General features: G+C 45.3%; 1 protein-coding gene across 2 annotated transcripts; it reads right to left on the minus strand.

Moving 5' to 3' along the window:
- Positions 1–40: 40 nt before the first annotated feature.
- Positions 41–15,332, minus strand: cp (ceruloplasmin). Of its 2 annotated transcripts, XM_035414081.1 has the most exons (20): positions 15,112–15,332; positions 13,440–13,684; positions 12,489–12,701; positions 9,625–9,798; positions 8,961–9,215; positions 8,519–8,684; positions 7,926–8,065; positions 7,683–7,823; positions 7,440–7,484; positions 6,921–7,135; positions 6,577–6,727; positions 5,630–5,842; positions 5,150–5,357; positions 4,787–4,926; positions 4,336–4,464; positions 3,627–3,733; positions 2,841–3,060; positions 2,061–2,200; positions 1,159–1,321; positions 41–193 (listed from the first exon to the last, which is right to left on the minus strand). In XM_035414081.1, exons 1-20 carry the CDS (start codon positions 15,327–15,329, stop codon positions 144–146), a joined length of 3,333 nt encoding a protein of 1,110 aa, XP_035269972.1. In that variant the 5' UTR covers positions 15,330–15,332; the 3' UTR covers positions 41–143. The 2 variants fall into 2 exon arrangements, with proteins under 2 accessions (XP_035269972.1, XP_035269974.1); XM_035414083.1 differs by lacking the exon at positions 7,440–7,484.
- Positions 15,333–16,394: the final 1,062 nt, after the last annotated feature.

Consider the following 16,394-nt stretch of genomic DNA (forward strand, 5'->3'; position numbering starts at 1 on the left):
CTTCTAGTAACAAGTAAATGTCCATTTAATAATTCCACGATTCATTGTTATTCATAATTATATGTCAGTTTATTTTAAAAATCGCAGATATTACGAAACTCCAGTATAAAACACAAAATGTGGTGCATGACTGCCGTGTTTCTTTAGCTCTTTGTGAACAAGCCTTTCAGAAATCCTTTCACACCTTTGGACCCTGAAACAAGAATAAAAAAGCCGCCATATTAGTGTCTTCACAACCTAAAACATTATCGTAGTTTATAGTTTTTTAAATGCAAGTTTGACAACTTGATCAAGGTAGTGTATATTTCAAATGCAATACACGTTGCTTTTTGTTTTACTGTTGTGGCTTAAACATCAGTAAAGTTAACAATTGGCAGTGTTCGCGGGTGGGAAGCCGGTGAGGATATGAGTCCTGATCGTTGCATTAGCGACTCCTACTAGTTGGTCTGTTCAGCAGGAAGTGGATCTGGGGGAAGATAGCGTGAACCTCCGAACACGTTACGTTCTCCCAGTAAAACTCCTTACTGTCAGGTGAAAAGAAGCGGCTGGCGACTCCACATGTATCGGAGGAGGCATGTGGTAGTCTACACCCTCCCCAGACCAACAGAAGGATAGTGCATCGACCAGGACCATGATACACGTGGGGAATTGGTATAACGACTAAATTGGGGAGAAAATGGGTTAAAAAAAAAAAAAAGTAACCAATGCCTCTATTTGGATTGTAATTTCTTGATATATTTATGTGGGATGTCTTATATTATCTGGTTAGAAAATACATTTTACCATTTTTTGGTGGCACGTAACACTTGTATCTCCAGTTTGATGTGATACTCCCCATATGAATCCCCACTGTGAACTGTTTGATATCCCCACGAATCCTTTGATTCCCCGTTTCAATCTCCATTCCCCACGAATCCTCAGATTAATAACATTCCCCACACACAGTCCCTGTTCTCCTGGTGCTAGATGGTGAAAAGAGAATTGTGGAGGGCCGAGAGCACACAAGTTTTCATTCCAACCAATCACTGCAACTGCTGATTTCGCCGATTAGCCAATCACTTCACCCGGAGAGAAGGGGCACAAAAACGAGTGAAATCAGCAGGAGGTGAAGTGATTGGTTGGGCTGAAACGCTGCGCCTCCCCGCCCCCCCGGCTCACCCTCTTTCTCCAGGACGGTGTAGGTGGTCTCCATCCCGGCCTCGATGTGGTCCGTGACGTGGCAGTGCAGCAGCCAGGTCCCAGGGTACACCGGCCGCATCTCCACCGTCTGGAAGGTGGCGGGGAACAGGTCGAACACGTCCGCCCGGTGGACGCCACTCAGCTGGGGGGGAGGTGCAGGTTAATCAACCAATCAGACAACAGATTCAATATTACATTACATTTATTTTGCAGACGCTTTTATTTAAAGAGACATGCAATAAGTGCATACCGAAGGTCATTGGAGCAACTGCAAAACACAGATCCGATGAGGTACAATACTCATTATGTAACAGTTACATTACGTTTATTTAGCGGACGCTTTTATCCAAAGCTACGTACAATAAGCGCATACCGAAAGGTCATTGAAACAACTACAAAACACAGGTCCGATAAAGTACAATGATTAATATGTTAGTTATTCACAGCCATGAACACGTTAAGTCCGGTTCACACAGTACGCGTAGGCTAGGTCAGAGATCTCATCATTACCAGCCCAAAAGCAAACAGAATGTGTGTGGTGTTCAGAGAATACCGTGACACTGGTGTTATGGGATGGCTGCCAAGGCTATTATGGGATAGCTGTTAATGGTATTACGGGATGGCTCCTAATGGCTGCGTATGTAATGCAGAGTACCTCAAAATGTACAAACAGGGTCAGAACATCCCTGATTATTTTATCGTTTATAAAACAGGATGAATAAAATTTACGGCACAGGCATGTGTGAAAGTTGGTGCCTCCTTAAAAAATTTTTTTTTTTAAATAGCGCAGGTGTATCGGATACAGGTGTATCAGTTGTGGGGTGATGGGGTGATGGGGGGTTGAAGGGGTTGGGAGGGGTTGGGGGGGGAGGGGGCGGCACCTTGTAGTCGAAGCTGTGCCCGTGGAAGTGAACAGTGTGCATGTCCACCTCGTTGCCCATCCCCATCAGGTACCAGTACACCTTGTCCCCCACGTGCATCGTCAGGCCCCGCAGGTTGCCGTACACCCTGCCGTTCATCGCTGCGGGACGCAAAACACACCTTAGCGCCATCGGGCGCGGCTTTTCCACACCGCGACCGCATCAACATTACATTAAATTATAACGATATTATATTCACTGACTCGCTGTGGTCATTAAAGATCCCATGACACTATTTGCAAAGAGTAGGGGGTTCCTCGGTGTCCTGGCTAAAATCCCAGATCTGGCTCTCGCAAAACAAACTTGCCACCTAATCATCCCCTGATTTAATTGGCTAAAAAATTTTCTCTCCCTCCAGTGGAGCTGCTCAGTGGCCAACATATAGAGGATTGTGGTTGTACTGGGCAGCTTCCAGGTGTGAATGTGTATGAGTGTGAAGCAGGGCGTTCCTGCAAAAGAGCATCCATGCTCAGTGAACCTACCCTGGGGAAATAAAGGTTAAATAAAATAAAATAATGTGCACAATTAAATCATTATTCAATGACATAAGACAATCACCTAAGACTCCCAACTCCTAACATACCGTGCATCAAGTTTTTTCGACAATCACCTAAGACTCCCAACTCCTAACATACTGTGTATAAAGTTTCTCTCAACAATCACCCAAGACTCCCAACTCCCAACATATAGTGCATCAAGTTTCTCTCAACAATCACCTCAGACTCCCAACTCCCAACATACCGTGCATCAAGTTGCTCTCGACGAACTCCTCATTGTCCTTGCTGGCTTTGCTGGCGTTGGGGACGTATGTTTTGATGTTCTCGTCTATGTACCAGGACTCGTTTTCATCAAACACCATGAAGAGCAGAGCAAACTCCTCGATCTCCTTCTTCAGACCGATCTTCCCCATAAAGCTCCGCTTGCAAATGACCAGGGGACCAATCAATCCACTGTAGAGGTCCTGAGGGTGGAGAGAGAGAGAGAGAGAGAGAGAGAGAGAGCGATAGAGTGAGAGAGAGAGAGTGAGAGGAAGAGAGAGAGAGAGAGACAGACCAAGAGAAAGTGTGAGAGAGAGAGTGAGAGAGCGAGAGAGAGTGAGAGGGAGCAAGAGAGAGTGAGAGAGAAATAGAGAGCGAGAGAGAGAGAGAGTGAGAGAGAGAGTGATTGAGAGTGAGTGAGAGTGAGAGGGAGCGAGAGAGAGAGAGAGAAATAGAGAGCGAGCGAGAGATAGAGTGAGAGCGAGAGTGAGTGAGAGTGAGTGAGAGAGAGCAAGAGAGAGAGAGAGATTGAGAGAGGGATAGAGAGTGAGAGCGAGAGTGAGTGAGAGTGAGTGAGAGTGAGCGAGAGAGTGAGAGAGAGTGAGAGAGAGAGAGGTACATTTAGAGTATGTCCAAATCAGACCTATGTTATATACCTCGGAAGTACCTGAATTCTTTTGATGCTGCAAACGGTACCTAGGAGACGAGCATAAAGGGCACTGAACAGGTAGTCATGCTCGTGTCTTTCCACAGAACACCTGGACTTTACCTTGCTAACGTCCACTGTGGAGAAATAGGCCCCAACTATGCACTGCTCCTGCCCTTCATCCGGTCCAGCAGAATTTGGGACGTACCAGGTGTAAGTGTGCGTCTCACCTGGAGGAAGATAGGATTCTTAATCCTCTTCGCCAATCCTCTCCAATCCGCTCAAATTTCTTTAGCATAAATGCAGCTCATTCTCAGCCATTCTGTAAAAGGTCCGCTTCGGTACAAGTGGACTGAAGGTAAAGACTCGTCCTGTTTGAGCTGCTCCGCGGTGCGTGAAACCCTTACCATCAGCAAAACAATCTGGGATGCGTTTGCTCTTCACAGATGCTCGCAACTACTAGTATAAATTAACATGAGCCATACATCCGAGTGGAGGTGTGAGGGACTCTCTGATTAAAGCACCTCATTCAAAACTCGGGGATGCTTTAGAAATGTGTGGAATAGCCAGCCAGGTCATGTAGTAGAAGCAGAACCTCTGGGGGTTTTCAAGGCCAGGCTTGATACAGTGTTAGATACTATCTAGCCTGTAGGTGATCAGAGCACTAGATGCAATTTAGTTAAGAAAATGGACGAGCTACGTTGGGTCCATGTCATTATGTTTTATGTCACTATGTAATGTTAAATTCTTTGCGACGTGCATCTTACGCCAGCGATCAAAACGGTTTAAAAAAATCGACGCAGATGCGGTGGTGTAAAAAGCATCGCCTCACCTGCTGGAGTCTCGAAGATCTGGGGGCTGTCGGTCTTCACTCCGTGCGCGTGAATAGAGTACGGCCTTTTCGCCATGTTCTTAAACACAATGTTCACCTTGTCACCAACGTCGGCATGAATGAAGGGTCCTAAGCGGATGAAAGGAGTGATGCCCATAGCAATGATCCTGAGGTATGGGCTAGATCAGGGCTGCCCAGTCTAGTTCCTGGTGATCTACCATCCAGTAGTTTTTCACTCCAACCCTGAGGAAGCACACCTCAGCTAGAGATCTCATTGAGCTGCTAATTAGCAGAAAGAAGTTAAGGGACTTAAGGGAAATGAAAACCCACAGGACAGTAGACCTCCAGGAACAGGATTGGGCAGCCCTGGCCTAGATTCAGTCGACATTTTTCCTTCACTTTGGATCTCAATGAACGAACCAATGAATGAACAAACAAATTAATAAATTACCCAGGATTCCCAGATGTTCCTCGTCTGCTGGTCTCTCCTTCTGCTTGGTGAACGAGCTGTCCGTGAACTCTCTGTAGAGGACCTTCTTGTACTTGGAGCCGATGAACCGATCCAATTTGTCGATGAAGGCATTACCGGGGCTAGAGGAACCAATAGGAGACAGCAGTCATTAAATTGCCATTTATTAATTACATATATGAGAGTGTCTAAAAACATTTTAAGTACATGCAGTGTTTGACCCGGTTCTGTTCTGTAGTCATGTTCAGCACAGTAGAAACTGTAAGCTCATTTATTAAAAGATGAATCAGAGGAATCATTTGTGATTGGTGGATTTGACCCATATGGGGCCGTGAGAGCTGGCACCTGTCTTTGAGACCCATGTGCATGCTATCTTCCCAGGTGCGGTTGGGTGAGTAGTCCCACTCTGTTTCCACGGCGGCGACGTAGTACGTCTTCTGGTGTAGCATGATCCCGGCGTCGGTGTTCCACCAGTGACACTTTTCCACGGTGTAGGTGGCCCTCATGCCGCCTTTGTAGTGGTCAACAGTCCTGCAGTCCACCTCAAACTCCCCTGTGATTGGTGGGAATGTGAAATCACTATGGTGATAGCATGCTCTCCACCTCAAGCTCCCCTGCGATTGGTGGAAATGTGAAATCACTATGGTGATAGTATGCTCTACACCTCAAACTCCCCTGTGATTGGTGGAAATGTGAAATCACTATGGTGATAGCATGCTCTCCACCTCAAGCTCCCCTGCGATTGGTGGAAATGTGAAGTCGCTACGGCGATAGTATGCCGTCCACCTCAAGCTCCCCTGCGATTGGTGGGAATGTGGTCCTTACCCATGCTGTCCGGCTCCATTATAACCGTGTGGGAGATGTGAGGAAACAGATTGATGGAATCCCTCCGGGTTCCGCTGATGGTGAAACGGTTGCCGTGGAAATACAGGCCGTGGATGTCCACTTCTGAGCCCAGGCCAGAGAGGTGCCAGGACACCTTGTCTCCTTTGCACATGCTCAGTCCGTTCAGGTTCCCGTACATGTATCCGTTGATCGCTGCAGTAAAGAGAATGTGTACAAGATTTTTTTTTTTTACTCCAACTTTGAAATGCCTGTTTTGTTTACAATGTGCATGTTAATCTCTGCAACTGCAATCCCCCCCCCTCCCCATGTCTGTCAATTTGTGAGAATACAGACAAGCACACACTCTTCACTGAAAACAGGAGCAACCAGTTGCTGGTTGTTTTCACTGGTTAAGCTCACTCAGAGCAGGACAGAGAGCATTTGGCTTGCATTGGCAGACTGCAGGTGCCCGGTTGAACTGACGGGGGCCGCTGGTGTGCAAGGGAACACAAACCAGAGGTGGAAAATCCAGGTTTAGAAAGAAAACTCTTCCCCAATATTTTGTTTCATTCACCAGGATTTGCTAATAAGGACAATTCTTCATCCAGGGGGAGGAACTAATTAGTGAAAACAGCAGGCTGAGTTCATAGGCAGGAGAAACACATGGCCCCTGGACTTTCCATCTCTGATAGGGAAATCCCACCATTAGAAATCCATCACATCTCGGGCGATGCTTCTGCTAATTATTTGCCGCCCTACAGGACTGCATGGGCATGATCTGGATTCAGTACCGAAACTGTGTGGCTATGTGGTACCACAACAGGATGAGCCAACCAGCAGCCCCAAAGCAGACAACTTTCTGTGGTCTATCCCCTTTAAATCCACAAATTTTTGGGGGAGCGGAAATGACTGTTTTTGGGTGTAAATTTCGAAAAACAGCAACTCACAATGCATCTTGTTGGATTCCTGGAAGTCCTCGTCATCCTTGTTGACCGTTTTGGGAGATTTTGTAAACTGCTTAATGTTGTCGTCCAGATACCAGCTCAGGTTCTCGTCAAACACGGTAGCCAACAGGTGGAACTCTTTCTTCACATTTTTCTGGAACATTCAAATCAACAACAACCTCTTAAAGAAAAGCTCCAAAAAAATAGTTCTTCATGCTTGTAAATGGTGTAAAGTGTTACTGTAAATGTTGCGAAGTGTTACAGTAAATGTAATGTTTTTCTGTAAATGTTGTAAAGTTTTACTGTAAATGTTGTACAAAATTTTTAGGTTCACGCTGCGGCTGTACCTGTTTCCCTGACTTCAGAGTTTTTGGCCTGCAGACCAGCAGGGGCCCGACCAATCCGGAGCTGGTATCCTTTACCGAGTCCACAGCGGAGTAGTACAGGTGGGTCATACAGTCTGCGTCCCCCTCGACCGGTCCTCCATCTTTTGGCACCACCCACTCATAGGTGAAGGCGGAGCCAGGCTGGACTTGTGAAGCTGGGGGTGGAGTCGGAGGACCTGGAATGGAAGCATCAGCTCAGGCACAGAATTTGAAGCGGAAACTTTTCACTCATCTCCATCTCCAGGCTGTCCAATGAAGGGGAGCTACAGTTCATAAGTTTATTTGTTTTTGTTTTTTTTGCAACTCCACTGGTTCTCCTCAGGTTTTTTACTGAGCTGACGGCTCCAGTAAAGACCCTAAAAATTAACATCCCTTAGACATATATTGGCACCACCCAATATATTAGCCTTTATTAGCCTTCTTGATGCTTGTGTACAAAAATTGCTACAGTTAAAAAAAAGACTTGTGGATGTCTCTCACCTGCATTTTTGATTTTTTGTAGCAATATTTTGGATCTGGAAGTTTCTGCAGGGTGGTGGAGAGGATGTTTGGTAAAAAAAAAAAAAAAAACGTTTTAATGTTCCATTAATGTACCATTTTAACGATTTTCCTGACTGCTGGTTTCTTGCACTGTTATTCATCATAAATTGTTTTATTATTATTATTAGTAGTAGTAGTAGTAGTAGTAGTAGTAATAGTAGTATTATTATTATGACTTTTAACCTTCAGGAATGGAGTCGTAGAGCGTCCCTCCTTGTTTGATGCTGTACTCCACACCGTGCGGCTGGATGCTGTAAGGGCGCGTGGCTTTGTTCCGGAAGATCACCCGGATAGTGTCCCCCTCTTCCGCCCGAATTACAGGACCTGGAAAACAACCGTGCTGATCATTGACCTTATCATGTTTATATATCAAAGAAAAGTGGTATTCACTTGGAGAGCCACGTGGTACGCACTAAACTACATTACCCAGAATTCCTAAATGCTCCTCTTCTGGTGTCCTGTCCTTGCGCTTGGTGAAGGTGTGGTCAGTGTATTCCACATATACTGCCTTCTTGTACTTTCCTCCGATTCTGGCGTTGCCCGTCTCAAAGAACGTCTGGGATTCCCTGGAGGCATTTTAATAAAACTGATTGTCATGCATTGTTTACTTTATTGTCAAGATACGTTCATAATCCACACTCAGCTTCATTATCGTTAAGATGAGGTGAAAATATTCATACATTTTGTCTTCACCAATGATCTTGACAGCAGTCGTATATCTGTCACTAACTGGAGAGGAACTACCCATCTTTGTTATACGAGAGGCCATTGACAAGTACTTGTGGCAGCAAATCCAACAAGCCATACACATTTTAAATAAAAAAGGACTGAGTTCCCCCCCAGGTGCTTCGATTTCGGTCCCCAGTCCCTTTCGCCCGAGTAGCATAGCACTGAGCAAACAAAATAATGCCTCAAAATCAGACCAAAGTGCATTGACTGAAGGCTGTTTGACACTAATGCCAGATTAATCAGTGACAGGTGTCCCAGGGCTGTTGCGGTGGAGGACTAGCTTGTCGTACTTGTCAGATTTCAGTAGTTTTCCCGTAAATTTGTTGACCTCCAAGGGTCCGTAATCCCACACGACTTCCTCCGCTGCGATGAAGTACTCGCGGACCTCGCCGTGTGGCTTCGGCTTGTGAACTTTAGGAAAACAGTCCTTCACCTCAAAAAGGGCCTGCATCCCAGCTGCAAACAAAAACAAACAAACAAACATATTATTGTGGGTTTTGTTGTTGTTTTTGTGTTGTTGTTAATACGATAGAAAACAGTATTAATTTTTTGAACCGGTAGTTTATGTATTATTATTATTATTATTATTATTATTATTATTATTATTATTATTATTGTTGTTGTTGTTCATACAATAGAAACAGTATTCATTTTTGAACTGGTAGTTTATGTATTAATTATTATTATTATTATTATTATTATTATTATTATTATTATTATTATTATTAATACCTCCCACGTGATCGTTGACCTGGCAGCTGAGCAGCCATCGCCCGGGGTTGCTGGGCTCCATCACTGCGTTGACGAAAGTGGCGGGGAAGAGGCTGATCGTGTCCACGTGATGCTTCCTGTCCGTCAGGATCTGGCCGTGGAAGAAAGCGGAGTGGATGTCCACCTCGTTGCCCATTCCGAACAGGTGCCAGTGGATCTTGTCCCCGACGCACATCGTCAGTCCAGGCAGGTTTCCGTACACGTAGCCGTTAATCGCTGAAACAGGGAAATAGCAATGCGTTTGATAATCGCGCAGTAGTTTATACATCTATGCTGGTCTCGTTTTACGCTGCAATAACCGATGTCTTTCGTAATCGCGCAGTGTAACCTACACGATCGGATGCCGGTCGCATTTTGCGCTGAAATAACCGATTTCATTACCACGTGGTTTATGTTGACACGATTCTATTTTTCAACAATTGTGTGGATTATTGTAAATAAATAGGGCTCAGGTGGCACAAAATATTGGCTTGATTACCACAGTCCAATTGTAGCCCAGCCTACACAAGATCATTATTGGTCACATTAACTAATTATCATACACCTGGCCAACCTGGTCAGGCTCATTATGACACCGACAGGTGAGGGTGGTATTGACATCATCGACAGCGGAAGGGAAACTCACAGTGCATTTTATTGCTCTCCTCGAAGTCCTCGTCTTCCTTGTTCACTTTGGCCGGGGTCTTGCAGTACGTCTTGATGTTGTCGTCCAGATACCAGCTGAGGTTCTCGTCCGAGACGGTGAACATCAGTGCGTACAGGTAGTCCGCTGCCTTGTCGCCGTAAACGTCCAGCGTGTCTGGAAGTGTGCGGGGAAGCCGTTCATTCGGACAGGCGCATTTTCACTTTTTAACATTTCAATTCTGGTGAAGAACCTGGTTCAAGGACACCGTGGCAGTGCCCCACCAGGGATAGAGCCTGCAACCTCTGAGTTACAATTACTGTTCCCTAACCCACTATATTATACTGCCACCTTGACTAAAATTCTGCTTTGCATTCAAGAGAGTTCATATGGCCCAAGGTTCCGCCTACTCGAGAAGTCTGGCTCCTCCCCATTCCATGCCTGCACTTCCTGATCAGGTTTTCTGTCTGTTTAGAGATGGAATACGTTTCCCCAGAGGTGGAAAATCCAAGGCTAAGAAAGCAGAAGTCCTCCCTGGTGCTTTGTTCCAATCACCTGGATTTCCTAATTACTGTAGCACAAATTCTTCAGCCAGGAAGTTCAACTAATTTTGTGAAATCAGCTGGTGGAGTTCATGGGTGGAATAAACACATGGCTGGACTTTTACTTTCTGACCCCTGGGATTTCCAACTCCGGAGTTTCCCACGGTGGTCAAATCAGGGGACCGATGGCCTTCCTCTTCAGAGAGCACCTGAGGACCTCCAGTCAGACTCTCTCTAGCACTTTTACATGGTCCCAACACCTAATGCAAAATGTTTGTTTTTACTGTTTGTAGAGCCTGTTTCTTGCCCTCATTTGTATAAGTTTAATGATCACTAGGGTCCATCTAGGGTACTTTTTTCTTGCTTGCATAACTTAAGCCGCGTTTCAACTTTCAGTCCCAGGAACTACTTTACCAGGAACTAAAAGGTTCCTTCAGCCAATGGTTGTCTGCGTTTCCACCGGGGTCTAAAGTACCGCGAAGATTAGGCAAATTAGCCCACTGACTTGTCGTCGGTCCATCTGTCATATGATTTCTTCTGTAACCCCATACTACCACCGAAGTAGCCTACATTATTTTCTAATAACCGGGACAGCCCGGAGGGGTTTATTCCACTTATATACAACGGGTTACCAACAATGACTATATATGGTTACTTTTGTATTTATTGATTTTCATATATCCTCTCAAACACATTCATTAACAGCAGAAAACATGCACACGTTGTAAACAATTTGCTGTTTTATTACTTTCTCGTCGTCAATTCCATATAGGCTAATCGCAAAATGACAAGAATAGAACGAAAACTCGGACTTGCGTGAAAATGTAAATTAGTAGTGGTACAGCCACCGTTTGCTTTCCTTCGAAGTTACTGCTAGCCGAGCAGCGAAGTGTGCCCTCCAGATGCGAACCATGCACCATAAATGAGTCCATAGTCTTCCTGGTCTTTTCGTGGAATTGAAAAATGGCAGTAAAATTGAGTAAAATTACGGCAGTCTGAAAAAGCTAAAGGGAAGATTACTAGAATTAACCTGTTATTTTACCCGGATAAAAAGTGCGGAAGGTGATTTCCAGTTTGCTTGTACTGTATCACCAATGTTAATTATGCAGAACTACCGCATACCTCACATAACTGTATCAAACGTTTTGAGTCAATTACAACGGGCTAACAAAGAAAATCCGGAAGAAAATATTTAGCAACCGAATTAATCCGTTTGAATGTTTTGGTAGCCTACGTAATAGGCTATGCTGTCCCAGCACGAATGCTTAGCATTTTATAAAACGAATACTAAAGCAAGAAAAGAACAGAAGAGCACACGTTATAATTCCAAGACGTTGACAGGCTATAACCAAAAGTAGGCTACCGCGCCGCATAACATACAAGTTTGATTTGTTATTATGAAAATAAATTGGTTTGCCGCTGCATATTTTCAAACATGGCGGGTAATGGCGGAAAATAAATACAACACAAATGCTACGAGTACTCGACCAATCAGAAATGTTCAGCGCTGTAAGCTCCACCCAAAAGGTTCCTGTACTTTCGGAAAGTACTACCCCCCGAGCAGGAACGTTTTGGGGGGTAAAACAAAGCCCCCAGAACTAAATTTAGACCCTAGTTCCTGCGGTGGAAACGCACTGAGTTCCTCAAAAGGTTCCTAGTTCCGGGGTATAGTTCCTGCGGTGGAAACGCGGCTTTAGCTGAATGTTCAGTGGGGTGGATGATAAGCTGGGAATTTGGTATACACTTTCTGCCTCTCTTAGAAATGTACTCTCTCCCCCTAGGAAATGGCCGCCCTTCAATCCCTGATGCTTGCATTCATTCTTGCTTTACAAGTCACTGAATAACGACGTCTGCTTAATGCTAATAACGTAATGTTCTCAAATATTGGTGTCAGGTGGGTTTCCTCACAATTCCTGCTGCCTGGGTGCTCTGCCACAAAAAAAAAAACACTAATCAGTGAAAAAAAAGACCACAGTATGAAGCTATGGAGATGGCAGAACAGCAAATTTAAATAGAAAAAAAATGAGACCACCTCATGAACACCATTTTATTTTTGGTCGTGGCTAACACGCTAACAAGACGTGCTGCCATTTCCATAGCTTCATACTGTGGTCTTTTTTTTTTTACACTGATTATTTTTTTTGTGGCAGTGTCATCTCAGTGTAATGTACATACACAGAACTGCCCTTTAAAATGGTCTGACGAACTCAGTGTGTCAAAACCCCTTGCAACACATTGAACGCACCTGCGTTACAAGCAACAAACTGACTACAACAAACCGACTTATTCCCGCTGGTGGTGGAGCCAAAATGGCCGCCGTGTTACCTTTTTTGCAGATGATGAGGGGCCCTATGAGGCCGGAGGCGATGTCTTTGGGGGCGTTGTAGTGCGAGTGGTACACGCGCGTCAGGCAGTTGGAGTCGTCTTTGGTCGGCGCGTGTGACTGGGCCAACTGCCACACGTACTTGTGGCTTTTCCCAGGAGCCACCTGGTCGTCGTGCTTGTCCTCCTTGTCCGTGTCGTCAGGGTACAGCGCACCTGCGAGGCAGACCGACATCGGCAGGCATTTATTCGGTTTGTCTTCAGAGATTAGTAGTGGGGAGGGTAGTCGATTTTTTCTTTAGAAATCATTTTGGGGAGATTAATCCATTTGTTTTTAGAGATCAGTTGGTGGGCGATTCGTCGATTTGTCTTTAGAGATCAGTTGGGACGATTAGCCAGTTTGTCTTTAGAAATTTGTTGGAGCCGTTTAGTTGATTTGTCTTTAGAGCTCAGTTGGGGGCGATTAGTTGTTTTGGCTATAGGTGTCAGTTGTGGCGATTAGTCGGTATGTATTTAGATGTCTGTTGGGGTTTTAGTCAACTTGATTTGTCTTTAGCGATCAGTATTGGCCGACCGACAGGAACTCATACAGACATACACACACACACACTCACACACTGCTCCACTACAGACTAAAACTCATATCATCACACACACACGCACACACGCAAACTCATACATACACACGCACGCGCACACACACACACACTGCCCCACTGCACATTTACACACACACTCACACTCACACACTGCTCCACTACAGACTAAAACTCATATCATCACACACACACACACACGCACACACACAAACTCATACATACACACACACACACACACAAACTCATACATACACACGCACGCACGCACACACACACTGCCCCACTGCACATTCACACACACACATGCACACACACACACGCACACACGCACACACACTCACGCACACGCACGCACCTTCGTCGGACTTGTTGTACTTGAGGCCGTGCGCGTGCAGGGTGTACGGCCGGGAGGCCATGTTCTTCAGGTGTATGACGACGGTGTCCCCCTCCTCCGCGGAGATCACGGGCCCCAGGAACCCCAGCCACTTGGGCTTGTCGATCGGCAGCTTGTAGGTGCCGTCCGCGTACTGCTGGTACACCGCCTTCTTGTACACGCTCCCGATGCGAGTGTCCCCGCGCTCCAGGAAGGTCCCCGCATTCCTTACAGAAAGCCACGGAAAGGTCCCCACAAGTCCCCATTTTTACACGCGCTCAGGGAGGAGAGGTGAACAACCAGCAGCACAGCCCCACAAATCAATGCCCCCTTTGACCCAAGTAACTATGGCACTCTCTCTCTCTGTTAAAACGTTGCCTTTAGAAACATCACACGGGCGACTTGAAAGCCAGAATTTATCTCTTGTTCTCGACCATTTTCCTAAATGTGTTACCTCACACCATTATACCCTTTGATTGATGCAAAGTGCCCTTGGAGAGGCGTTTTGCCTCAAGAAGCGAGGGACGTTTTCTTAATCGCCTTATTACAGACAATTAAGGCATGTGGTCTTAAAAAAATGAGGAACATTTTCCTAATTGCTTCGCATCTGCAAATGGACTGTTCCTGTTAATCGTTTGCAGCCTAAGAACATGTGTCGTGGTAATACCCTGATGAAGGCTAGTAAGCCAGGAACATGTAGGAACATCATGCTTTTAAGATGATTTCCTCTGTGGATGTGTCATATAAATAAATGTATTTTCAATAGTTATATTATAGAAAAGTAAAAGTACCTTGATTTTTTTCCCTGTTATCAGTGCCAGGAACCCTTTTAATCCAATTTAAACTCGTTCAAAGTTTATCATCTTTATCTCACATATTGTCCTCACAGCAACCTTACTAAATCAGCACTGATTTGATCCTGAACTCATCTCCTGTCAAACTGCTGAGGTTAAGCAGGTGTATGCTTGGATGGGAGGCCTGGATAAATTAGGTTGCTGTTGGAGGGGGTGTTGGTAGCCCAGGAAGGGGTGCTCTTCCCCACTGGAACAAATAGAAAACTGACTTCCACAGCTTAGTGACCCTAAAACACTAAACCAAACTGAAGGCCTGACTATGATCAGTAATGATCTACCACGGTAGTTTTCAGAAGAGTATAGGGGTTCATCCCTGGTCTGGCCTGGGCAAATTCCCACAGAAACTAGCTGTCAGCTTCTGATTGGCTACACAATCAAAGCCCCCCCCCCTCCCCCCACATGCCCAACCCACTTTGATTCCCCAAGTTGCCACCGCGACAGAAAATCAAGGTCTCATTTGACCCACCTGTTTAAATCAAAGAGAAATAAACATTTGACCAGCTGGGGCACCTGTATCACAAATCAGGGCCCCTGTCTTAGTGAGTTAGCTGGATAACTGTGCTGAGTAAAAACCCAGAAAAACCCTCCCAAATCTGTAACATGATCTGAAGAAAAGAAAAAAAAAAAGAATGAGAGAGCTGTTCTGGGTTTTACTCAGTGCAGTTATCCAGCTAACTCAGCAACCCTGTCTTGTGATACAGGCCCTCTGCTTAAATAAAAGGAAAATAACATGCATTTCAGACCAGAGCACGCACAGTACTTTGAAGTCGACACGTCAGGTATAAAAGCAGCGCACTCACTCGTCCTCCTGGACGGTTTTGTTCAGGATCAGGTTCTTCCCGCTGGGAGCGTAGTCCCACTGGATCTCATTGATTCCTATGAAATACTCCCTCGTTCTGCAGGACCCAGTCCTCAACACGCCCAGCAGGAGCAGGAAAAATAGAGCGTTGTCTCGACTCCCCATTTCTGTTTGCTTGTTTGTTTTTTTGGAGGGGGGGGGGCGTGGGGGGGTTTTCATACCCCTGCTCCAGCAGCGGTCTGGCCTTTTATAGATAAGAGCAGAGAGCACTGCCCGCGTTCCAACCAATGGCTGCTGGAACTCTCTCTCTCTCTGACTGGTTCCTCGTCCAATAAGCAGACCCCATGGTCAGGTGCTGTTATCTAACCTCATTGCTGATTGGTTCGTTTCCAGAGGTCATGCCCCCTTTTCAAAGCTAACCAGTTTTTTTTTTTTCATTTTGTTACTCGAACGAGGGGCCATGTTGGGCCACCCACACCCAAAACACCCCATGATTTAACGAACCCCCCCAAGGCCTGGAGAACCACGAGGACTGTCAATTTCTGCCGTCGCATTCAAATTCACAACCAGTTCAGACCCAAGAAACCAGGTGAGGTGAGTTACAACATGATCAAATTCTTTGATTCATCAATTAAGTTACTTAAAAAAACACTTTAAAAAAAACCTGAGGTCTGGTCTCCAGGACCAGTGTTGTAGGTCTTTGTTAATAAGAAAATGTTTTTCTTTCTTTGCCCCCATTGATCTGTTATAATACCTTGTCTAATTGCTATATAATACCTAATCTAGTTGCTATTGACTATCAGGATTGTGTTGGAATTAGGTCCTAATAGCTGAAATACTACTAATTACTACTGAATTATTACTACTACTAAAGTACAACTTTACACAACTACATGGTCTAACACATTTTCATTAAACATTTTCTTTCTTTGACCAAAGCAGTGGCTTAATTATTTTCATTTTTTTCCTACTCTGCCATGGACTTTGACTTTTGATGCAGAGGTGAAATGGAAGCTCTAAGCTCCGTCACTGTTTGCCTGAATTGCACAACAAAATAAAAAAAAATAATGGTAGAAATGCCGAGGTTGTGTCCGGTAAACCTGGCGAGTTTCCCGCCAACCCCCCTTCCCCCCCCTCCAAGAAAATCAATATGGTTACCGGAACACAGCCTGGAATTTCTGCTGTTTCTCAACGAGCTGTTCCCGCGATCGCTCGTACAGCCACGTTTTGCAAGAGCATTCTGCTTATGTCAACCTGAGCGGTCATTCCACATCAAATCGACCC

This window comes from Anguilla anguilla, chromosome 4 (assembly GCF_013347855.1).
Source record: "Anguilla anguilla isolate fAngAng1 chromosome 4, fAngAng1.pri, whole genome shotgun sequence".
Classification (NCBI taxonomy): Eukaryota; Metazoa; Chordata; class Actinopteri; order Anguilliformes; family Anguillidae; genus Anguilla; species Anguilla anguilla.

Excerpts from the sequence above, each read along its gene's own strand:
- cp (XM_035414081.1), bottom strand. The coding sequence starts at position 15,329 with ATGAAAACCCCCCCACGCCCCCCCCCCTCCAAAAAAACAAACAAGCAA. Across the intron at positions 9,216-9,624 it reads GGAGAGCAATAAAATGCACT|CGATTAACGGCTACGTGTAC; the intron begins GTGAGTTTCCCT and ends TCCCTGTTTCAG. Across the intron at positions 5,358-5,629 it reads AATGGAGCCGGACAGCATGG|GGGAGTTTGAGGTGGACTGC; the intron begins GTAAGGACCACA and ends CACCAATCACAG.